The 27,524-nt window shown below is 28.5% G+C and overlaps 1 protein-coding gene and 1 long non-coding RNA gene across 4 annotated transcripts in view; one reads left to right on the forward strand and one right to left on the reverse strand.

Moving 5' to 3' along the window:
• The window catches only part of LOC130675558 (hemicentin-2-like), a 635,075-nt gene that overhangs the window by 522,282 nt on the left and 85,269 nt on the right, over positions 1-27,524 (forward strand). For all 3 annotated transcript variants that reach the window (XR_008991309.1, XM_057481317.1, XM_057481316.1), the window contains exon 9: positions 2,519-2,649. Coding sequence is in view for 2 of the 3 variants with exons in the window: in XM_057481317.1 (XP_057337300.1) it covers positions 2,519-2,649 (131 nt within the window). In the remaining variant the exon portion in view is untranslated. The remainder of the gene's footprint in view (positions 1-2,518; positions 2,650-27,524) is intronic.
• Positions 4,957-6,525, reverse strand: LOC130675560 (uncharacterized). Its single transcript, XR_008991310.1, has 4 exons — positions 6,256-6,525; positions 5,493-5,559; positions 5,228-5,396; positions 4,957-5,145 (listed from the first exon to the last, which is right to left on the reverse strand). It is a non-coding gene; the product is annotated as an uncharacterized LOC130675560 (long non-coding RNA).

A 27,524-nucleotide genomic window follows, 5' to 3' on the forward strand; every position in this document is an offset into this window, starting at 1 on the left:
GCTCTAGAATTCAAGAAAACGCGCCGATTGCCACCTCAAACGTCAAAATCGGTTGATTAGTTCAAAAAATGTCGGCGCTGAAAAGTTAAAAAAATACCATTTTATGATATTTTTTTCAAATAAATCAAAATATAATGTGCTAAAATGTGTCTGAAATCATACCAACTCTTTCTCTTTATAGTCCCTTCCGATCATCAGCTAATGTCATATAACTTGTTCCTCAGTTTTAAACATATTGTCAGCAAAAAATTGAAAAACCCAGTCTTTAATGTTTTTCTCCGATATTTCATATATTATTGCTCTGACCTAAGTCAAAACTCATTCAAATCTTGTTTTTGATCACTGACATTGATTTCTGCCTCAACACATTTATTTCAGAGAACATAATCGATAATAATAATTTAAAAGCCGCTTCTTCATTAATGATTTTCGATTCTTAACTTTTCAAACTCTAGCATAAAACGTAACTTGTTAGAGCTTGAAAACTCATAAAAAAATGATTCCATGTAATAGCATTTTCGAGCTCGAAGAGCTCGAAAATATATTCACAGTGATGTTTTCAAGCTCCTTGAGCTCGAAAACAGCGGGAAGTTTTGGGGCTGGCCCACAGGGTCAACCGACGCCCAGATTTTTTTTTATAAGCATGACATTAAAATGAAAATAACTAGAAAACAATGCGGAATTCGGAAAAACTTTATTCGGTATAACTTCTAGGAAATAAAATTGTCTACAAAAAAGGTGCCATGATATTTTGTAATAGGTCTGATAGTTTCGCCGGAAAAGTAAGAAAAACTCAAAATTTAATATGAATTCGACTTTAACCTCAAATAACTTTTGAACAAATAGATTTCGCAAAAAATGATAAGAATCTTTTTTTGTAGAGCATTCAATTCCCTACCGAAATATGCCTGCCAATTATTCCTATGACGCATCGTTAGCTCCTTATAAAAATCAGAAGACATAAAAAAATTTTTTCCCATGTTATTTTTATGGGAAATAGAAAAGTGCAATGCGAACAATGTTAATATTAATATTGAGAGCTCTCATTTTCACAGGCGTCTTTTTTCATCTAAACGAAACTTTTGAACCTTTTTGGAAGAAAAAAAAAAACTTGTTTGTTTTTCGAATCACCCTAATATGTATATATATTTATTGGAGCTATATATGTAGTTAAATATTTATAGGTTTCATACCAATAAAGTCTGAGCAGATCCAATCATATATAAACTTATGCACGACTATACATGAATTTATATTAGCCATGTCTGATCAGATCTAATTATATATGGTCCTATATCTAATTATATATGGATTTTTATCAGTCATGTCTGATCAGATCTAATCATGTATAGACTTATATATGATTATATATGGGGTTATAACAGCCAGGTAGGATTATATCTAATTATATATAGACTTATGTATGATTATATATGGGGTTATAACAGCCAGGTATGATCATATCAAATTATACATAAACTCATATATAATCAGATCTGATCATATATACTTATATATGGGCTTATAACAGCCAGGTATGATCAGATCTAATTATGTATGGGGTCATATATAATTATATATAATTATATATGACCCCATATATAATCATGCATGATTATATATATTCATATATATAACTTCATATATGATTATATATAATCATATATGATTAGACAAAATCTTTTTTCATCGGGTCATCCACTCCGAATTCACTCCAAATTTAATCTACGTTTACTCCGCAAATTTTTTACAGTGTACACATATGAGTATTAATTGAGCATTAGATGAAATGGAGCATTGACTTAAAAAATTAGTGTTATTTTTTATAGATTTTTTATTTATATATAACCATTCTCATAACGCAGATTTCTTACTGGATTGTATAAACTAATAATAATAGCCAAAGGTTTTATGAGATCTATTTTCTTACTTCTACCTCTAAATTACTTACAATCTGTAATGTGATAAAAATTCATCAATAGTATATTACACACCTCGGGAAGTAAATAAGAAAGCCTCGGATCACATGAAATTGTTGGCCGAGGTGACGCCTCGGCCAACAATTCCAAATGATCTGAGACATTTCTTACTTTACTTCCCGACGTGTGTAATATACTAATCGCTACAAGTCAACTTTTTGGAAAAATTTATATTATCACACCAATGATGATAACTAGTTACTGTGAGTGCATCAGCGATAGATTTTTAAGTGAGAATAAAACAGCACAACAGTTTACTATACGTTTAAATAATGGTACAATCAATTTTTAATTTAATCAGTCAGAAAATTAATACTGTCAATATTCTAAAACCAGCTTTCTGCAAATATACAATTTTCAAAAAACAATTAAATGATTTACAAACTATGCATATTTAACGCATAAATGAATAACAAAATTTTGGAGTAAATTATTATTTTCCAGTACATTTAATTTCTTATAGTGAGTTCAGCTTCCAACGATTTATCACAAAAAATTAAAAATTTATTATGATAAAAACATACTTGATTGTTTTACAGATCCACCTCTAGTGTCATTAAGTCTTGGATCAACTTTGAATGCCGGTGATATCAAGGAGGGTGATGATGTATACTTCGAGTGTCACATTAATTCAAATCCACCTATCTCGAAACTTATTTGGATTCATAATGTAAGTTTTTTTTTTTTTTTTGATAAATATTATGTATATTTAAACAACAAGTCTTGTATAATCTATAACAATCATCAAGTTTTTACTCGCGACGGAGACGCAAATAATTATCGACCATATGTTATGGTTCACCTACTTGTAAGAAATTTTAATGAAATAATAGCTACTATCAATTGTAAGAAATAAAATGTTATAATGTACCTGAACCCGGTCCTCAGGCTGCGTTAGTGCACGAGGACGCCAGTCCGTTTTTATAAAATGGACAAAAATTATAACAATTCAGGGGAAAGATCAGGGGACTATAGATTTCGAGCGAGAATGTACGTACCAAGCGGAATGACAATCAAATAAATGCAATGAATGATATAATAAGAAATAATTAATACTAAGGAATATCCAGGAAATAAACAAATAAATGTTGGCTATCACTGGATTTTTTTTACGATGATATTCCCGGGAAAAAAAGATTTTATATGATCATATATAAACATACATAATTATATACAATTTATATATGATCATATAAGAAATATATAAAAATTTTATATGATTACATAAAAGCTTATATGATCTTATAAAGTTCTTATAAGAATTAATATACTCTTGTGAGGATTATATAAAAATTGATATGATTTTATATAAAATTATATATAACTTTATAACAATACCAGGTGAAGTTTTATATGCTTATATATAATCATATATGATCATATAAAAGCTCATGCGATTTTAAGAAATCTTTATACGAATTTCTATAATTTTATAAGGATCTTATAATAGTTAATATGATTTTTAATAAAGTTATATATGAGTTTATGACATTACCAGATAAAGTGTTATAAATTATATGCAGTCATATATGATTATATAATAACTCATATGATCTTATAAAATTCTTATAATAATTCGTATAATCTTATAAAATTCGATGTAACTTCATATAAAGTTATATATAACATTATGAAATTACAAGAGCACATTTTATATGGTTATACATAATCATGAATGATCATATATGATCATATGAAATCTTATATGACCTTATAAAATCCTTCTAAGAATTCAGATAATTAATACAAATTTATGTGATTTTATATGAAGTTATAAATAAATTTGTATGATTACAAAAGAGTTTAATACGGTTATATAAAATCATATATGATTATATAAAAGTTTATATAGTTTTATGATTCTTATGTATAAATTTTTATGGTCTTATAAGCAGGTTATCTTAAAGAAACTTGTAATTTGATATAAAACACAAATGTGACAAAATTTGATCATATTTGGTGCATTATTTATGTAGGATGAATCAATTTGATCATTTGATTTAAGTAATGCTATAGATTGTTGATAACTTATAAGGGTAAAGCAGACTAGAGAAGCAGACGGCTACACTGTTAAAAATTTCTAGTGGAATTTTACCAAACAATTATAGGAAGTTAAAACTCAGAACTGTATGGTATTTTTGGAATACCAGTATAGTAATTTTACAATATATTTTGTAGTCTACAAGTTGGAGATATTACAACGAATTTTTTGTAATTTCACTGAACATCTCTGGGATATTAGTTTAGTAAAATTACATAGAGCGTATTGTAACTTTACTAAACATTTGTTTTAAATAAGTTTGGAAATATTTCGTAATTATATTGTAGTTTTACCAAAGATTTTTTGTATAATAGTTGAGTAATATTACAGTAATCGTATTGTAATTACACTGAACTTTTGTGAACTATAAGTATAGTAAAATTACAATATGCGTATTGTAAATTTACTAAACTAATTACCACTAAAAGTTTTGTAAAATTACAATATGAGTATTCTAATTTTACTAAACTAATTACCTATAAAAGTTTAGTAAGATTACAATATGCGTCTTGTAATTTTACTACACTAATTACGAATAAAAGTTTTGTAAAATTACAACATGAATATTGTAGTTTTACTGAACTAATTACCAATAAAAGTTTTGTGAAATTACAATATGCGTATTGTAATTTTACTACGCGAGTTACCAATAAAAATTTTGTAAAATTACAATTTCTATCTTGTAAAATTGTCAAGATTATGTGTAAAAATTCTTTAGTACAGTTACAATAAATTCAATAGATATTACTTAAATTATATTGAGGAAAAGCTTAGTGAAATTACAATACGCATATAGTAAATAGCTCGAATTCTTTTTAAAAAGTGTATAGTAACATTACTATACGCATATAGAAATTTCACTAAGCTGAGAGCTGAGTAAAGTTTAGCAAAATTAGTAATTAATTGTAATTTATTTATATAAATTTTTGTCTGAATACATTTGATTTTTTTTTTAAATTTTCGAATTATATTTTTTATAAAAGGTTTTAATTTTTATTAATTATTTATATAATAATTTATTTCTTTTATAAATGAAGCTACTTTCGGATGAATGACAGTATAGCTTTTCATTTTTTTCCATCTCGCTTATTACCCTTTCCTGGTGGAGAAATTTTAAGAAACAATCTGAAAAAAAATAATAAAAATGATGCATCATTTGTATTTTACAATAAAACTTAATAAATTAATGTAATAGTATGAAACTTACTTTTGAATAGCTTCCATTGTCTTTTCTAATTTGTTTGGATAATCAAATCCAAAGACATAGTACGATAAAAATGTAACTAAAATTCCTTCAAGGAATGAATCTACTCCAATCAGACATTGTTTTTCGAGTACTACATTGTATCGATTGTTATCATCGTGTAATTCTTTTCCTATTAACAGAAAAAACAACATACATACATATATAATTATGACATTGAATTCTCTTGAAATCAGAAACTAATTTTATGATATTTATTATGTAATACCTTGGATAATTAGTATGGGATTTGTTACTGGCGTCACTACAAACAGCTCACTCTCCTCCAATTCTTACTGAAATCGAAATTTGAAATTTGAATAATTCAACTTATTTACAACTTAAAAACAAAAAAATAAGTAACTTGCACTGACAAAATAATGAAGAAATGTTAAATCTTCTTTATTATTTTAAGTCTCAGTACTTCAGTCTCAGACTGAGTGTCTGTAGACTCTATATCAATTTTTTTTGGTGATGTTGGTGATTAGTGACACTAACATACTTCTTGCAAAAAATTTATATAATATAATGAACAAAAAATAAACAAAAACTATCGATAAAATAGTATTAACTGATTGGTACTTTTAATGCCTAAAATAGATAAATTCATTTTATATAAAAATTTTTTTAATCTCCACAAGGAACGTAATATTAGTTTTTAAGCATAAATTGTATCGATATTAAATAATTTCATGTTATTAAATAAAGTAATTTTTAAACAACTAAAAAAGAGATTAATAAAAAGTATAAATTTTTAATAAAGTTAAGTTGAAATATGAAAAATCCGTGTTTAATACTAAATTATTTCTGAATTGAAAAGTATTATAATCTCATAGACAATTTAATTCAGAAAAGCTGATGACTATTAAAAATTATTTAAATTTGTATAAAAATAGATAGCAATAATTCACATATTTTTCTTTAGCAGTGACACAAAACGATTAGCTTTAAAGAAAGAGTTAATATAAGGTTGATTCGTATGGGATGCTTACCTTTTATAAGACCAAATATATAATGCTTCTTTATTGGATCTGTATCACTAGTTATTTATTTAATGAGTTTATTATACTTCACTAAAATTGTTTATAAAATGAATAACTAAAAAACTTGCACAATTAAAAATTCACTAATTTCACACTGATTATTTTTATTAATATTTATTGTTTTTTTTTATTGTAATTGTCGCTAACGTGTTCACTTTGTGCCTAAAAGAATACGTATGTTCCTCCCGGAGACGAAGGGCTATGTGTTCTAGTTGTATCGGCTAAGGGTTGTTTGTTTCTTAAATATAACTAAGACCTTTGTCCTGGGACCTTTGACGTCACAAGTCACATGTTGGTCCCGGCTCGTGTATGAGAGAGGTTTTTATGACCAGAGAAAAAGTAAACTCGATGGTAGAACGAGAAAATTTCAAAAGAAAGAGAAACATTTTCTACAATTCTCAGTTTACTATTATTATCACAATTTAATATAACTACGAATAATTACATAGAATTCTGAATAATTTTTATCAAATGAATTAAAAAAATTGTAACGACAATTTTTAATTTAATAGTTCTTCTGTCAAAAATGTGGTCTATGTCTTGACTGCTTTGTTTTAACATCGAAGGTTTCAAACCGTTTAGTTTTTGGTCCATATATTGGTATAGGAAGAAGCAAAAGAATTTGGTTGTTTTCAAACATCTACAAACACACAGTTGTATATTTTAATAACTTAGTCCCGTAAATGTTTTTGAATATCTCTTAAATAACATGAAATATAACGATACTATACATTGCTACAATTAACGCGTATATGTCGTTTCATGTATAAGAATATAATTATACATCTTTTCCGAGAGTTATTTTTATACATGTATATAGTCTTTATTCTTTGATAGCAAATTCACTCATAAACAAATGCTTATCTGTATAGCAAACTCACAAGAAATTTTAAATAATTTAAAATTTTTTAATTTTCTAAGAATAAAAGCACGCACACAGTATGTTAAAATGCAATATTGGTAAAAATTGTCGAAATCAAGATTTAATTAATTAATAATTAAATTATGGGTAACTGTCAATTTATTCTGCCTCAACAAATTTTATGTAGACTGTGTAAAATATCTTTTTCATTTCAAAACTGATAATTGATTTGTTATGAAATTGAAGATAGATACTTTACAGTTATTTTATTCTCGGTTAATTATTTATTTTAACGTTGCAGTATTTCAAGTATTGTAATTGTTATAAATAAACTTTATTATTTGAAAACGTCCCTATAACATGGTAGAATCAGAAAAATATTTAAACAATAAAAAGAGTTGGAGAAAAAAAAAAAGTACAAAAAAAAAAAGTCTGAGGGCATGTTTGAAGCGTTTCGGTAGATCGTAAAATGAGGCAACGGTCGAAAGACTTACTTCCGATCCTTTTTTTTAAATAAGACGTGATAAAAAAAAAAGGAAAACTACGAGAAAGTATAAAAATTCATAGAGAATATGAAAATATGTATTGCAGATGTAGAACCTTAAGGTTAAAATGTAATTTGATAATAAAAACCGAAAATTATAATTTCAACTTACAGATTGTAAATCTAGCTTATGTCAATGATCTCATTATAAGTTAAAATAATGCCAGGACACAAAAGACTAATGCTCAAAAAATTATAAAAAAAATTTTTCATCTTATAATTCATTTTGGCTCATTTTTAATTACTGTACATGTTTTCTGTTCAGTATAAATCTAGTATATCGTAAGATCAAAATTCTGATTTATTTAATACGAAAAATTCAGAAATCAAAACTAAAATATCCATTAAATATTTCCCAATAGAATATGTAAATTTAAATAAATATTAGATTGATAGCTCAATGTTTTGATATAGTTTTAAAAACCAATTTGTTATGGTGGTTTTACTTAAAATTGCAGCCAGTTAAATCACAAATATTTATGATAAATTTACCGGATTTTACTTGAAATGTCCACTGTAGTGTCTTAAAATTACAATTTGTATTAGATCAATACAAAAGAAATGTAAAATTACAATATCGATTTTTTATTTCTTAATGAAATATGTAAATTTGAATAATTTTTTGTAAAAATTAAAAAATTTTGTTGTAATTTCAAAAACAAATCTTTTATTGTAATTTTACCAATAATAACAGTATATTAAATCTCAAATATTTATGACAAATTTACCGTATTTTACTTGAAATGTCCACTTTAGTGTCTTAAAATTACAATTTGTATTAGATCAATTCAAAAGGAATGTAAATTTACAATATCGATTTTTTATTTCCGAATGAAATTTGTAAATTTGAATAATTTTATTGTAAAAATTAAAAAATTTTATTGTAATTTCAAAAACAAATCTTTTGTTGTAGTTTTACCAATAATAACAGTAAAGTAAATCACAAATCTTTATGATGAATTTACCATCTCATAATTGAAATGTACACTACAGTATCGTAAAATTACAATTTGTACGAGATAAATGTAAAGGAAATGGAAAATTACAATATCATTCTCTTATTTCCTAAGAAAATAAGTAAATTTAAATTGGTGTTTGGTAAATATTCAAAAATTTAGTAGTAATTTGAAAATCAAATTTTTGTCCCTAATTTTACCAACAATTATAGTAAATTTAATTACATGAATTTATAATAAATTTACCATATTGGTGTTAAAATTTTAATTATACTATTGTAAAATTACTATACGTATCTGATTCATACAAAAATAATGTAAAATAACAATTTTTTTTTGTGATTGTACAATTTGAATATCATTTTTACAGAGAGACATTGTAATTTTACAAATATTGTTTACTGTTTAGTTTTACAATACGCTAATTTGTAAATTTCCATAACATATGTTTGGTAAACATATTGGAAATTTACTATTTTTTTTAACAGTGTACCAAGCGATCATCAAAGTTGAGCAGTATTCAGGTAGGGCATTAGTTGGATGGTTGACCCCTTAGAAAAATAGCAGTTAACCGATAATTTTTTTTTTTTTTTTTTTTTTTTTATTCATACATGATTATATATAATTGATTATATATTATGAGATCCTGCCAATTTTGAGATCTACACTGTTAGAAGTATTTATTTGAGCCAAATAAGATTTATTAACAGTTAATAAATGATTTATTAAATGAGATTTATTTGAGCCAAATAAGCCATTTCTTAATAGTTAATAAATGGCTTATTTGAATAGTAAGAAATGACACATGAAGTTAAGGTTATAAACTTGAATGGAATGAGTGTGACTGTTAGTAAAAATTTATTGTAATATTTCATTTTTTTAATATTTTTGGTATAATAATTTTTATCTTCAATTAACATTAATTGTGTGTATTATTTTCTTTAAAAAAATAAAATTAAACAGTCCTATAAATTATTTGTCATAACCTTACTTAATTAATTTCATGTGTCATTTCTTTCTATTCTCATTTAATAAACCATTTATTTACTATTAATAAATATTTATTTGGCTGAAATAAATACTTCTAACAGTGTAATATATAAATTATTGTATATATGATTAAGTGAAATCATTTTTTCCCGGGTATATATAACTTTATATGATTATATAAGATTTTATAAAGTCATATAAGTTTTTATAGGACCAATTTCATGATAAGACTTTATATGATTTTATATGAGTCACTTTTATATGATTTTTATATGATCATATAAGAACTTTTTTTCCCGGGTTTAATTCAAACATAATTCAAATATAAATATAATTCCAAAGAATTATCACAATATTAGATATCTATTGCTATACATATTAATATGTTATCATAAAATGTTGTTAAATATTTATGTGCTTATTTTAGACAAATAATAATAATAATAATTAATTGTCCACTGGGGAACTCAAATTACAAATTTAATTTTGAAACTAGTGTAATCATATAAATAACAGTACTAATCTTTTTCTTTATTTTAAACTAAGTACTCTAGGGAGCGAAAGATACAGACGTCTTTTTACGGGCTCTATAGTTTTGGCAGCACTGGGTTGCATACCATCAAATTACGGAAATGTTGCCCAGATAAATAGTAATAACTTTTTATTAATTTTTCACATTAATCACTGCTACCTCAAGAAGAAATCATTAAAATCATCTAATAACAAATTACTAATCAACTTTTAAATAACAACAATAATAACTAATAATACTTCAAAATAATTTTATAATATTCATTTAAATACTATTGTAAGACAAGGATCTTATTACACTATCCTTGTCTAATCCAATAAGACATTTATTCAGCGTATTTACGTAACATCTGCAATGTTTGAGGCGGCATTCGACGCACTTTTTCAGCCTCTCACGCTGAAACGTTATAAGAATCAACAAGTTTTTCAATTTTTGAGTATTTTAGAAAAAATAAACTTTTTCGCAATTCTTTCGACAGCGGTCTCTCTTGAATTAATAAATCACTTCAAACGTCATCTAAAGAAGCCAAATCAGTTCACCCGTTCAAAAGTTACAAAATATTTACATCCACAAGTACGTACATACACACATACATACACTCGGACATCATCTTGAAATCAGTCAAAAGAGCTTCCGAGAACCCCGAAATTTTTTTTGAAAATTTTCGATTTTCTTAGCGGGAAATTAAAAATATCAAAGTAATGAGTTGAGTTTTTCAATAGATATCTTATTTACATCCATACAGACCAACTGACGTCCAAGTGAAATTTTTTAAAATTAACTTCTGTTTTAAAAAGAATCGAAATAAATAATCTTATAACTACGTTAGAAGTATTAATTGAAATCTCCTCTTGCTTTTGGTGTACTTTTATTATTATATAAGTGCATTTTAAAACTGGTGGAAGTGATTCAAGCTAAGTGGATCACGATTTAAGACGGTAGAGCACTCCACTTTGCGTTCAAGGTGTGCAAAAATGATACATGGAGAAAATTAAATAATAGGAATTACTATCTAGTTATGGAAAATTTTCTACCATCCATAGATAGTAATGAATAGATACAAGATTGTAACTATTATTATAAATATGGTGAATGTTACAATCTAGATGATTTATACAATCATCTAGATAGTATTCACTACTATCTATTGATGGTAGAAAATGATACCATGACTAGATAGTAATTTCTATTATTTAATTTTCTCCGTGTAAGTTATCATTTTAACATTAGTTTAGAGTTTATATAACAAGTTATGGGAACCCACACAGGAGCTGCCAGAATTGAACGGGGGGCCCCTACTTGGCCCAGTACTGGGAAACCTAGCTTTGGCACACCTATATTGGCCCATGCTTGGCTCAAGATTGGGTTCTCAGTCCTGGCCGTTAAAATGATTACCCAGGCTTGGGCCAATACTGGATGCCCCTGCCTTGGCCGTCCAATGGCGACCCAGACTTAGGCCAAGGTAGAATTACCCAAGTTTGGCAATACTTATGGTTTAAGAAGAAGATCATATAAATGTATCAGTTCAACATTAGTAGGCTCGTCCAGTAGCTACCGTTCGGACACAGCAATCAGAAGGACGGCAGTTCGCGCCCAGAGCCCAGCAGAATTTTCATCGAGTTTTTTTCACATCATTTACCTCCCTTAGATAGTTTAAACGTTAATGATCATGAACTCTACGAGGTTAATAATAACAAAACTTTTTTTTAATTAAATTTGTTCGTTTCCTTGATGTATGGACCAAATCTGACAACGAAGCATGGGCCAGGTCTGGCAACCAAGTATGGACCAGGTCTGACAACCAGGCTTGGTCCGAGATTATCATTCCAGACTTCTACCAAAACTGGGCCAAGACTGGCTTACAAGCCTAGCCCAAGGTTCCAGAAAGTTCAAGAGAAACTGTTGTCGAAAGAAATAAAAAAAAGATTTTTTTAGTTTTTTTGAAATATCTCAGAAAAGACCAGATAAATCAATTCCGAAATCTGATCTGTTCTAGAACTCAATAAAATACGTCGATTGCCGCCTCAACCATCAAAATCGGTTCATTCGTTCGCGAGATATCATGGGAGAAAGAAATGCTAAAAAACGGTTTTTTTCGAAATCAACTTGAGCTCGAAAACAGCAGGAAATTTTTGGGCTGGCCCGCAGGGTCTACCAATAGACCGATTTTTTATTGTTGATTCAATTATTAAATTGGAATGTTAAAAATTGATTGAAAATTTTAAACTACAAATGCGGTACAGACTGATTAAGTACATAGTCTATTATCACGAAATTAATTTCATTTAATTTACTATTTAATTATTTCAAATGAATTGAATTGTTCTACACAATATGCTGAAAGTTTTAAAACAGTCTTAATAATATATCTTAATCAATAAAAGTTTTATTTTTAAATTTCATAAAAATTTAGATCTCACTGATCTAAGTGGAAATTATTTTCTTTAACTCGATCTCAATAAATTTAAATAATTTTTTTTCTTGTTGAGTTTTTATGATATTCGATATATTTTATAAAATAATAAATCTCAAAGTTGCACCATAGTTTAGTTTACTTTAAATTTAAAAAATAATCTAAAATGAAAAATAATATCTTCGACTCTAGTTACAAAAACTGTAAAATGTAATCTAAAAAATTTTCTACATAAAAAGCTACTGATAAAGTTTCATTAAAGTAGATACACATATCTCAATAAGTTTGAAATTACCACGAGAATACAAACTGGGAGAACGGATTGCCCCGATAGACGTGGCTGCGATAAATATTAGCATAACATAATTTCATATACACAGATATATATGTATTAATGGAAGTGAACAAAATATATGAGTTCCATAAATTAAGCCAATATTGAAGTAATCTTATATAAGACAGCCATAACACTTATTTCAGAGTGATTTTACATCTCGTATTGAGACATCTTTTCGGCAATCGCAACGAATCTTGGTAGAATCTCGTAATCCTTTAATCCCAATCGGTTTAATCCTCTGGCGATGGCAACGCTATCGTCCGCGAGCGAGACCTCATCTTCTCTGGGTTGGGTTGAGTATATTAAGCCCTACCACTCTTCTAGACTAAGCTCGGTAACCTGAACTACCCCGTTTTCATGCTACTCAACGTACCACCAACCCATTATATATATAAACCCATACTATCCACCTCTACTTCAGCTACTACCTTAGACTATGTACTACTCCCTGTGCACCCTTGCATCTGCTCTCTTTTTATTCTTTTCCAAGATCCACCCGGGTTTCGTTCCATCGTGATCTTTTGTCGGATGTTCCTCTTTTTCACAAGGATGTCGGAAACGACTGAGTACCAGCTGCGGCGTTACAGATTTGTGACGAAATTGCTTCTTAAAAATATGATACGGCTTCATTCAACTCGTCTACTCACTTGCTCGTTCATTCGCTCGATGAGTCACCTATCTACCCCTTACGCTTCTTCTTCGTTTCTTTGCTTCTTCATTCCCATTTTCCTTTTTTTTTTTATTTGCATTCTCCATTTTCATTATGTTTTATATACCATGTCCTACAGAGCTTAAAATAGAAAAGAAATAATTCATTTCAAAAACTACTTTCACTCTATTATCGATTTAACCCCTGGATTTAACGTCTTTTTTTTTTTTTTTTACATTTTTTTGTATGTCTCAATAATTTGTCGAGCATGAAATAATTTGAGATATTCAGTACGTAAGTTATTCATTTGAACATTTGAAAATGTACAATGAGATTCGTTAGAATAGAAGTCAATTTATATTAAATTTTATATGAAAAAAATTGGATAAAGGAAGGCTGAGAAAAATAGGGACCTGAATGAAAAAATTCACTTTTTTAAACTTCAATGATCTGCATCTTTCACTTTTCATTTTTACGATTGAAAAAAAAAGTAGTAATAAGAAATTAATGAAACGAATTTTTCATTGTGTTCACGAAAAAGTTTTTTACAAAATAGGAAAGTCCAAAAAAAATAATACTGGTAGCAGTGTCATATTTTTTCCGGTCTTAAGCGGTATTAAAATAATGTAGTTTTACTTGTGAAGTATCAAAAGTCGATTAGTATTCCTACTATGGAAAAAAATTTTTTTCATCGATTCAAAAACTAATGATACCACAGATTTACAAATTTTTAGAAAAATCTAAAGATTATTTATCCGCAATGACATGTTAATGTTATTGTATAAGATATGAGAAAACGATTTTTATGATTAAAATCTCTCTGCAAACTAAATCAGAGAAAAATAAAATTAAAGCACAATGATTAATTTATCATCTTTGGATCATCTATTATACCTTGTAAAAAACGTTAGAGATATAATAAAAATAATTATAATGTTGTTTCTAAATATTTAATTTGATAAATGATTAAAAATTTATGCAATTTGCACAATCAATTGCACATCATTGCACAATCAATGATAATTTCGTAATTTTAATGAAATCGTATTATTATTATTTTTCTGTTTTGTAGACCTAAAATACTAATACTCACACCCCTATACTCCGATTGGAGTTAATTTACTCTGAATGTACACTGCTCTAACACCGGTGACAAAACACACACACACAGCCGGGCTGTGTTCATCCGGAAATAGTCAGAATAGCTTCCTAGGACCTCAAAACGTCGAGATCTGATGAAAACTCGATTTTCGAAAATCGGGCTGAAACCAACAACTTCCCTTCTTTTGAAAATTTTCAATTTTCATAGCGGGAAGTTCAAAATGATCGGCAAACCTGGAAAAAAATATCCCAGAATCTAAAATTTGATACATGGTGGTTTAAAACTATTTATAAAGAGAAAAGTTGTAAAAAAAATCTTCTACTTCATTCGGCTTCAAATTTATCAAAACGTATTCAAAATTATCATGAATTAATATCCTTTATATTTTTAATTTCAATTCAGTTATTAATTAAGTATTTAATGGTAATGAAAATATAAAATTTACATTTAAATTCATGGATACATGACATTTGATAATTTCATTCATATTCAAATATTAATACTTCATATTTATTCACATTAATATCTGACTCGGTATAATATAAATTATAATTTTTTTTAATTTTGCAATTAAAGTAGAACATCAAAATATCGATCTCTAAAAGTTTTGCATAAATGGGGTAGTTGGGAATCATATATCATATCTTTACATTTTTTAATTATTAACCTGGGGTATTTTATATGTATGCTTTATGATAATATCAATAGACGTCATATGTCAACGTCAACCTCGCTTTTTCTTCATGAATTCAAAGACAATTTAGCTCGAATAAAAAGACACCTGTCTTATCAACAAGGTAATTTACGAAAATGCCCTCATGTTATTGGATGAATATATTCTTTGCAATACTCATCACATCTCATTGTTGAAAACTCTATTGTAGTTTCACAACAATCAATTGAGTGATTGAAGAATATAAAATTATATTTTGGATACTATTGGATTTTGTTGACCCATTTTTCATGAATTAAATTCACCGATTTTTAAATTTTTCAGCGCATTCTGGTACTTGGTTATTTCACGAAGCTTAGTCAATATTGGGCGCGGTTACCCTACACTGAAAAGGTCTTTATATTTTACCAAGTTTTTTTAGACATCTCGTTTCACCCTGAATATTTTATATCTCTTAAAAATTCATTATACTCGGGAAATAAATTAAAAATTATTGATAATAAAAAAAAATTTTTGTTTCGGCAAAATATTTTAGCTGCTCCATTGTGCCCGTAGTACTTTGATCGACTTTAAAATTTAATGCAATTTAAATAAATTGATAAAAAAAAGTATTTGAATTTTTCACAAAATTTTGCTCCAGCCTCGCTTATCTGTCAAGAAATATAAATTCCAAAGTACAAATAGCAAACTTCTCATGAATAATAAAAAACTTTTAATTGTTTCCATAAAATTACTGCTTCATAATGATTAAATGCTAATCAAAATGTCTGCAAAAAGTTTTTGATGACTTCATTAATCTTTATCAACCTACCAGCAAATAGGATGGCTTACAAAACTTATTATACTAAGTTTTATATTTAATAGTAATTGCTTTTATGATCAATAGGTTTTTCTATAGTAGATTGCACGTATGCCATATTATCCAATATTTATCGAAGCTTTCTGATAAAATTAAAATAGAGAAAAAAAAATTATAAAATTACAAACACTATACACGGAGAAAACTTGTCTCGAAAATATCATAATTCTTAATATATTTTAGTAAGAAATACCAATGCACATCACCAAATGCATTACCTACTTTTATCATTTATTACTAAATGTAAAGTAAAAATCACACAATGCTATTTATCTCCGGCATAAAAAGTTTAGATCTGCCTAGATCAAATTTGAGCAAATTTGATGAGCTCTGATCGAATTTTATGTATGAATAGGTATGAACAGATCAAAGTAGATCTAGGCTGATATAACTTTCTGCTTGAAAATCAGTCTGTCTAGATTTGAACAGATCTAATTTGATCTGGGCAGATATAGATAAAATGCAGATCTGAACTTTTTTTCCCGGGTTACTATATGTTTATCTGAAAAACTGCTGTATCATTACTTTTATTACTTATTCATTTGTATTCTTTATTAATAGAAGAACAATTTTTATAAAGAGTATATTAAATTATTACTAAACGTTGAGTAATATATATCGATATATATATATATATATTATACGATTGAACGATCATATTAAAAAATCACTTGACTTGACCCAGATTCGAACCCTGATCTCCCGCGTGCGAATTCTGTTCTCAGTACTCCGGTCCGTTATGTTTCCTTGGAACAAAAGTCTTTTAAGAGTTTAAATCTCGGTTAAGTCAAGTGATTTTTAAATATAAAAATTGATACCAACACAATACACATGCCATAAATGTAACATTAATAATGATAATAATAGTACATGGTGAAAATTTAATAGTAAAAATTACCAAAAATTTTAAGTAACGTTAGGACAACCCGATAGAAAATATTTTTGTATAATTTGCGACATGTGGAAAATCATGTCCTGTCCTTGGCCCATTATACATCTCAACGAGTTAAAAAATCTGTTTAAAATATCGTAAATTACGGTTAAAGAAATTAATGAACAAGTAATAGAAATGACGTCTAGGCCCGAATCCAACTGTTTGAGTGTTATGTATGCAAAAATATGAATGTTCATTGATTATTTGTATTTGATTTGTTTTTAAAATGTACGAGAAATACGCTGATAACGAGAGAAGGCGAGACGAGTAAGTTAAAACGAGTCGTTGCGAACAAGAGAAAAGAAGACGCCGAGAGTCAGCATGTACTTCATTCGAGGACCCTGATAGGGAGTTGGCATGCTGTATTGACGATTACGGCACGGACATGGACAGAAAAGTCGTAGTTAGTCACGTATGGATCACCGCTTCCAACATCGACTACAAGAAGTCAGTGCTACTGGAGCAGATGTGACTTGGAGCAGCTCAGGGGGTTTTTTGACTGTTATACGAGCCTGATACCTAACTTTCAACGGTGTAACCAATCGATTATTGATCGATACATTGCAATTTTGGTTTTGTTCTACGCGATTGATTAATTGTACGTCGTTAATTGTTTATTGGAGACGTCCAATTGTAAGATTTGATCTACGTTAAGTGAAGTTCCTGGTTCAGGATGATATTGAAGCCGATTTACGGCAAGACTAATTTGGTAAGCGTCTTTGTCGTCGAGCTTAAATCCAGAACATTTTGAGTCACGTAACGTTTATTAATTAACGTATTAAAATTATATTATTACGTTAATGTACGCGAGGGTTCAATGCTCTCAAATGTATTAAAATAAAACGTATTTGTCGATTATTGTAAGAATAAAAACGTATTTGTCGATTATTGTAAGATAAAACTTCAACGACGTTGTTCTAGTTCTTACCCGCATGAAAAAAGTGTATAGGTGAAAAGTATATCTCAAATTATAATTGGATATATAAAATTATACTTCAATGTATAATTCTCAATATATTTTCATGCTAATATTTTTTGCCGTTTGATATATATGATTATACTTTATCAGTATAAGTAAGATTTATAATTTAATATACTCTGAGTTATATAAATTTTGTATAAGCTAAACTATACCCGAATTAGATAATAAAAATTATATATAATGAGTATACTCTTATTATATCGGAATTATCAGGAGAAAATTCTCAGGAAGACCTAAGTTATTTTGGAGTAAGAAGAAATCATCTTAAGAAATAAATTTTCTGAAGATAATTTTTTTTTCTACCGATATAATTTTTGTTTTCCTATACGCTATACTAATTTGTATACTTTTTTTATACTTCTTTTATATATTTGGGATATACTCGTTGATAGATTTGCAATGTATATCGATTATGAAACTTTCTACTTCTATCATAAATATTTTCAATCAACTATATAGTTTAGTTTATAAATTTCGAATACATTAGAACGTATACGTTAAGGTATAGTTTTACATAGATGTAATACCATACAATTAACTATATCTTTAATTTATAATAACTAAGTATAACAGGTTATAACTCATTTATGAGATATTTTGCCGCATTTATAGAAAGAATACACATGGCTATACTTTGTAGTGTTACGTTCTGGTTTTAATTAAATTTAAAAAAAAATTTTAGAAATTTTTCTTTTAAGTCTCGAATTATTTATTCGCCACGATGGGCGAATAAACGGTTCGACACTTTTTAGAATCATAATTAAATAATAAATTAATAAATCGTTACTTTGTTGGCGATATTATTTTTATTCGCCGCCAACAATGTAACGGAAATCTCTTGCGATAAGAGAGTCACCGTGGCTCGCGAATAGTCTAAACAGATGACGATACATGAGACCCGGGCCACGACGATTCTCTCATAGGAAACCTGAGATGCAACGTTAACATTTTGATAATGTATTATACCAAGGAGCGACAGAATCAGGCAGTCGATCACAAGATCTAGTAGAGCCAAGAACTCTACACAAACATGCTGGCTTGATCATGTCACTCAGACTTTGAAGCAAAATATATATCCGTATTTTATTAAAAATACACTCTCCTTATTTAACTTTGAGCGCCGCTACCGGCAGCCTAATAATCACATACCTCGTATTGGGCGCCGCTACCGGCAGCCTAATATTCTCACCTGTTTTGGGCGCTGATACCGGCAGCCTAAGCACTTCCTTTCCGAGTCCAAAATTCATGCTTCGAGGCCGATGACGCAGAAGGTCAGGATGTGCAGTACAGCTTGGTCGCGGGATTCGAGGTGTCATCGCGGACCTCACCGAAGGTCGTTCGAGAATTAAGTCGGAGGAAGTTCTTGTTAAGATTTCGAGCTCGTGTGTTGTTGAGCTTTCAAACTCATGTGTTGTTGAGCCTTCGAGCTCTGGTGCTTGATCGACCAATTGGGATTACTTTCCTCTTCGAGGGAATCGAGTCTTCGAAGCTCGTCTCGTTCGCACCCAGAGGACGTATCAAGGAATTATTTGGGCCGAGTTATGGGCCCATAATCTCCACCATGGTGAGTAATTAATTTTCATTTGCATAAAATCAAAGAAGGTCAACAGCTGACGCACCTGGGGTTTATCGACACCCTAACGACGTCAACCTGGTAAATTTAAAGATATTCTGTCTCATATGTTGAGATGCCAGAATGTAACAGTAGTATACTTTAAAACTATACATTTTTTTCATGCGGGTAAAATTGATATTAAAAGCTCAAAATTGGACTGAATTTTTATTTTAACATGTAGAACAAGATTTTCAATGGGGAACGAAAAAAAAAACAAAAAAAATCTCGTTTAAAACAGAGCACCCTAATGTGTGTATAGTTTTACAGGTTTATTTGGAATAAGAACACAAAAGATCAATGCGGAATACTCTCTTGTTTTTTTTTTGTTCAAAAACTTCAATAACTTTTTTGTGTCAAAGTTTTCTAATTCTTCTTTTTACTAAGAACTTAAACTCAATCATTAATTCCTGTAAAAAAACTTGAAATGTATTTAGTATAGTCTTTGCCAAGCATGCATTATTTCTAATCACAACATGGAGTAGCGCCAGTGAAAGAATAACTACAGAGACAGAACCTGGAAAAAATAGTACAGTTGAAATGGTGACAGAATCGTGACTTGGTTTAAAAGAAAGACGAAGAAACGATAAATCTGCCTGCAGCCAGCTAAACGTTACGACATGTCTGCGACCCGTTCGGCATGATACACGTACAATAGAGTTAAGACTAAAAAAAAATTTGAAAAAAACTATGTCAAATATATATTATTTAAGAGATCAAGTATGTTAATAATTTTTACTTCTCATGACTTGTTATTTTTACACGACTCGTTCGTGCTTTACGATCGAAAAATTTTTTTTTCTTTCTTTTTTTTTGAACGGAATAACAGACTAGGATTTGAATTAAAAATTTTTATCAGTTACAATACATAAATAAATTCATTGGAAAGTATAATTTCACGTTTATAGTGCAGTTTCAAAAATCCAAAAACGAGATACGAAAAATTTATATATTTGTAAATGGCCCGGGAAAAACGAATTATATATGGTCATATATGCACGGAGAAAAATATCTGGTAATATTCGATATTGTTCAAATAAAAATTACTATTTCACTGAGGCAAACTGAAACGGTCCAATAATGTGGAAATTTTTCTTTTAAATGAGTAAAAATTATAATCGCTTAACCCTATGAATTACTAAATTATAAGTAAAATTACTTTGAGTTTTAGAGCACAAAACGAAAACATTCAATAAAATTTACTATTTGATTTAGTAAAAAATCTATCTCAGAATAAAACTTTCACTGAGACTGCTATTGAATTTTTACTAATCCAGATTGTAAAAATTGTCTCTTTGTGTGTAATAATAAAATTTTTTTCCAACATATATATATATAATATACATATTGTCGGAATTTATCTGTATATATATTTATGTATATATCTCAATACCAATTTAAAATCCACCATCTTTTTTTTTTTTACCACTGTGGGATTCGAACCTACCCCTGATTAAACAAAATGATTAAAAATGATTTTACACGTTAAATGTCCATAAGAGACAGGATTAGAAATGATTTGAAGGATTAAAAAGTATTTAAAATGATTAAAAAACAAATCATTTTAAATACTTTTTAATCATTTGTTTTAATCAGGTACGCCTTGCGAATATTCCAGTTAAAGTGCAAGCATGCTAACCACTCGGCTACAGGTACCCTTCCGATATCTCGAAGTATATGCCAAATATAAATAAAATACAATGCAGTCGATATTATATTTCTCGTATTAAAAGTTACAATGGCAAATAGTAATTTTTACTCGCTAAGTAGCGATTCACGTTTTCGATGTTTTAAAAACTGCAATACCTCAACAAAATTTATTTGATATTATAATTTTTAGAATACTCAAGTTCTTTTTACAATGTTTTCAGTAATAGTTTTAAAATGTTATAAAATAAAATTAATAATCTTACAAATTGTAATAATCGGGATATAAATGAATAATTTTTGCGAAATTCATGTAACCATAACTTGAGTCATGAGTGACTTTTCTGTTGTTTCCAAATAAAAATTACTATCTATTCTATACTAATATTTTTTATTTTATCTACTGAATTTTATAGAATAGACAAAAAGGAAATATAAGTTTTATAGTAATTTATTCTAAATGAATTGTAATATTCAATTTATACTCTTACAAATGTTTTTAACACAGAATTGTAATATTATCAAAGAGATTCTTGAATATTGTTATTTCCAGAACGATCGTTGTGAAATAATTATGGATTATTACCATTCTTTATACAATTTTTGCTAATCTGTATTATAACTTTTACAAATCGTAAAATTTACAATACTGATTGTAAGAATCAACAAAAAAAATGTATTTTTCCATTGATAATAGTAATTTTTGGTTTGGGATTGGAAATTTCTCTTAGGAAAGTAATTTTTATTTGACGACTATAATTATTAGCTAATTTTGAGCTGCGCTTTTTTCCGTGTGCCCGTATATGGAGCATATTTGGGTACATATACTTTTTAAACAATACCATATATGACTATGTATAAATATTTATAGAAATATATAAAAGTGTGCCATTTATTTCTATATTACCTCACATATTATTTAAAGCCATGCAAGGCTTGATCAAGGCATATATGGGCATATAAAGTTTCCGAATGAATTAATATATAAGACTATACATGGACATATGTAGTTACATATAGTCATATCTGAAAGTGTACTATCCATTTTTTATGTCTTAGATATAACGTAATTAATGAAATTTTCACTAATTCATGTTTAGAGAATAAGAGAAGGATGAAGAAGGATAATTTATAATTAGTTAACACTTTATTTAAAATAATAATTTTAACCTTTTGTTTATTATCAATTACCTTTGACAATCTTATTTAAAACCTTATAAACCTAATAGAGTCAACTACCTTTGACTATAGCACACACACACTCACACTACCCAGTAAACACATTTACGTAAATTTGACGTCAGTGTGACTTTACGCTAAGTCATCATTTACGTAAGATATAAGTCACGAATGAGTCAGGTGTGACTCATTATTTCCCACTTTTTTACGTAAGATTATGATGTAAAACTAATGACGTATACATGACGTCAATGTGATGTCTGTGTGACATTCTATGACGTCAATATGACATATGGGTGATGTCAAAATTATCAATTCAGAAAAAATATTTTTGAAAAAAAAAAAAAAAAAATGAAATACCGAAATTTTGATCTGATTATTACCGCCCTAATGTATTGTGAATTCAGAAACAAGATTAGATAACGTTAAATAATATAAAAATCCTGGGCGTCTGCTGGGTTCGAACACGGTTCCTCTTGGCTGGTAGTCTTGAACGTTGCTCACCGGTCCACATCACGAGAGTTCAAAGCTTGTGCTTAATTGATGTATTTAGAGTGAAATGCCGGAAAAGACAATGTTCATAAGTTTTCGTGAAAGATTTTTACAAAATTTAAAAAAACTTTATGAACTTATATGAATATTTATAGAAACAATATTTTTCGGCCTCGATGATAATTGTTTAAAATTTCATTAAGTTTCATCCAATTTTTTAATTTTTTGTTGTGATGTGAAATTTGAAAAATCTTATATAAAATTTTGCGAAATATTAAACAATTGCACAAAATCGAATGAAATTTAATCGATTGAAAAATTGCGATACTAAACTTTATAATCTTAATATCAAAAGAGTTTAAACTGTCGTTACATTTTCTTTGTCATCCTAAATGATGATTTCGATATATCATTTAAAAAAATAAAATTAATTTTTTTATGATGCTAATGTTTCAATCTAAAACGTCTGAATAATCTATTATCGAGTTTATCGATTACTTTGGACCCAAAAATCTACGACGTTTAGTTGTTATTTTTACACATTTACAAATTTTTGAAAATTTATTCTATGATTGTTTTATTTTAATAAATAGATGACAAAAACTAAGACTCGGAAATTACATCAGCATTGCGTAAAATAATGACTTGTCACTGATGTAAAGATATGATTTAAGAGTGACATCCATATTAGGTATAACCGTGACTTTGCTACTGACATAAATGTATGATTTTAAAATTACATCATTATGATATACGATAATGACTTTATTACTACGTAATAATGTGATGTAGATTTTATGTCAAACGTACGTAATACATAAGTCATAACTCTGACGTCATACAAGAGTCATGTGTACATCAATATGATGTCACAAGCTTTACATCATATTAAAGTCATGCAGAACGTCAGATTGACATCAAATTTACATCAGATGCCGTGACATTTCTATGACCTACGTATGACGTCAAAATAAGGTCATGTGTTCACTGGGTACTGAGTCCCCTGGACGATTATCTACACACACACGACTTCCTTAACCTAAGCCTCCACGCGGTCACCAAGACCCGCTACGTGGCTAAAACCTATTTATTCCCACGCGGTTCCCTGGACCCTCTACGCGATTTTTTACTTAATTAATTTTCACTCTTAACTTACACATTCTTTTAACAATTATCCTCGTATTTTAATTTAACTATTATTAAAATCCTTTAATTTCATTGACCGTTTTAAAATCACTAATTATTCAATACAAGTAATTATTTACAACCGCTAACATTTACTTTTATCACAATCAATTGATAAATTTATTTAAGCCGATTTTACCCACTAACATTTTATCGTCAACTCTATAACACAATATTCAAAACTTGGCTATCAATTCCCACGTTAACTTCACGACACATTTACTATTGATAAATTAATTGATTTTATTTCTTTCAATTATATTTAATTAATTAATTTATGATGATTATTATTATAATATTAATGATTGGAAAATTCTACGACGCAGTAAATCCGGCCATGTTGCCTGGATTTTTCGAGAAGCTTCAAGAACACTGGATTCTTTAGCGTCTGGCTGACGAACTTATTTTCACGTTGATTAGTTAATAATTAATAATTAATTTACCTAGTTCGGTCTAGACGTGACGATCACGTGATGAACACGGCGTACGAATTTGTATGACTTAGATAGTTACCTGATGTTCGGGTAATCAGCAGTCCTACGTCTATAGTTGGTTGCTCGGTCCTACCGGCTCTCTGTGCGTCTTGATGGTTACCCGGCCCTGCCGGTTCTGTGTCGTCTTCGCTGCTGTCTTCCGTTTTTAATAATTTCACTCGGTTGTCTTCGGTTGTTATCGGAAAACTACTCCTCTAATTCATTGTGATTGGGCCTAGCTTGCGAGTATTTTCAATTAGCGTGCCCGGCGACAAGTCGAAGAACTCATTCAAATGCTCGTTTGGGGTTACGGGTAGGGTAAATGACCATCAGTGAAATATCATGACTTTAGTCGATAAAATAACTCATTTTACCCTGTTACAAGTATTTATTTGCTTCACAGCATTGTTCTTAATATTTAAACAAGAAAAAAAATTGTACAATTGAAACGTTTCAATAAAAAAATGTCAAAAAAATAGTATATTGTGTGACAAGAAATGAAACAAGACGATTTTTGACTAGGGTGAGGTTGGCTGCCCGAGCCGCAGGCGAGGGCTGACATCATCCGCAGTCTGAAATCGTGTTTTATCCTGAGTCACACACTATATTTTTCATGATTACCTAAGATGTAAGATATAAGTCACGAATAAGTCAGGTGTGACTCATTATTTCACACTTTTTTACGTAAGATTATGATGTAAAACTAATGACGTATACATGACGTAAATGTGATGTCTGTGTGACATTCTATGACATCAATATGACATATGGGTGATGTCAAAATTATCAATTCGAAAAAAATATTTAACAAAAAATCATTACTCGTCTGAAGAAAATTTTTACTTACCCCAAGAAATTTATCTGCATTGTGAATTGAAAACAAAAACTTATTTAGAACTAGAAAAAATTACTTGGAGCAAGGAATTATTTCTTGACCAAAAAATTTTTTCTCGCCCCAAGACAATTTTTGTATTTCATTCATAATGCATAAAATTTCTTGGTGCAAATTAAAATTTTTTGCAGCAAAAAATCCTTTTTTTCTGCGTATTTTATAAATTTAGTAGTGAAATTTGGGTAGTCACGTCGTGACTGCAGGTTGCTTATTATTATTAATATTATTAATACATTATAATTTACTTTGTCTTGTCGACCAACCTGTAATTCAGATCACTGAAAATTGATTCAAAGCCACAATGAGACATAAATAATTCAAATTATTTTTTCAATCGGAACTTTCAATCAAGGTCTTTAATAGAAAAACAAGTAAATATAAATAACTGGTAAAAAAAAAAAGTTTAACAAATTGTTTATAAATCCCGTTAGACTTCTGTATAAGTATCTAAAATTAAATTTTCCCTTGGTAATGTTTCTACATTAATAACTTCCTCTTAATGAATTATGTATTGAATTGGATAATCGTTTGATCCAGTGCATCCAGTGTATCGTTAGTGAGAATATCAATGTACACATTGAAACGATAATTGAAATAAGTATTCTCAGTACTGCGTGTGTATTTCTGTTTGAGATTTTTTACATCGACAAAGGTTTTAATTAATGATAAAATGTAAATACTTAACAATTCAAGTTTATGGTGTCCTTTTAACAGCAAAAACCTATGAATATGTACTTGTTAGTTGTTCACGCCAACATTTGAGGCATGCAAAGTCCCTACTTTTTTTTCTTTTGCCATCACGTCACATGGCCCTCGAGTCGAGTGTGCTTCAAGAACTCTTCAAGTAAGATTGACGGTGGGAAAAAATTTATTTGTGATAGTAATAAAAAGGTAAATCAACCTTTTTATTTATTAATATTCACGTAATGTACCTTCTCAATTATTTAGGTGAATGTTGGCTGGTTTTAAAAACTTCTTTTTTTTTGCCTTAAGAAAATAAAAAACTTGTTTTTTTTTTTTGGTGCTGTTGTTCAGTCAGCCAGAAATTATTTCATTTTTTTATTACGAACAGAAAAATGATATGAGCTATATTTTTCAAGTACAATATACATGTGTTTTAATATTTATTTAGTTGAAAACATGAACAAAGTAGCACCCGGGAAAAAATCATTTTGCCTGATTATCTATAATTATGTATGATTATATATGAAATTATATATGAGTTAATACATGACTAGATCTGATCAGACATGACTGATATAAACTTATATGTAGTTATATATGCACAGAAAAAAAAATTAACTTGATTCAAGTGAAATATTCTTGAACCAAGGATACTAGTTTGAAAAATTCCATTTTTTTTTTGCTTCAAGAATTTACTTCTTGGCTCAAGAAGTTTCAGGATCCTTAAATCAAGATTTGTATATGCTTGGTTCAAAACTAAATTTTTTTTCACACAATAAATCTAACTCTCAAACCAAGTAACAGATTTACTTGAGTGAAGTGAAAATTTTGACGCCAGGTGGGAACAATATACTTGTTTGTTTTTCTCGGTCAGTTGTAGTTAGTTTTGAATTGTGAGTTCACAATTTGAACATCAAAACATAAATCTCGCCGTTGATAATTATTTTTGTTTAATGTATATGCATATGAACAAATTTCGGTATCATAATACTTAAAGTAGTAAATAATTACTGTGTTCAAACTTTAAAAATTTTCACAGTAAATGTATTTAATTGTCAATGCTTATTTACTGGGTAACCTCAAATTTTCTATTATTGAAAATGTGACCATTAAACAAAAATATTATTTAAATTTTTAGTACAAATAAATTTTTTTTTAAATAAAAATATGGATTAAACTTCCAAATCAAAAATTAGTATAAGTAACCATTGTAGTAATAAA

This window comes from Microplitis mediator, chromosome 10, assembly GCF_029852145.1.
Source record: "Microplitis mediator isolate UGA2020A chromosome 10, iyMicMedi2.1, whole genome shotgun sequence".
Classification (NCBI taxonomy): domain Eukaryota; kingdom Metazoa; phylum Arthropoda; class Insecta; order Hymenoptera; family Braconidae; genus Microplitis; species Microplitis mediator.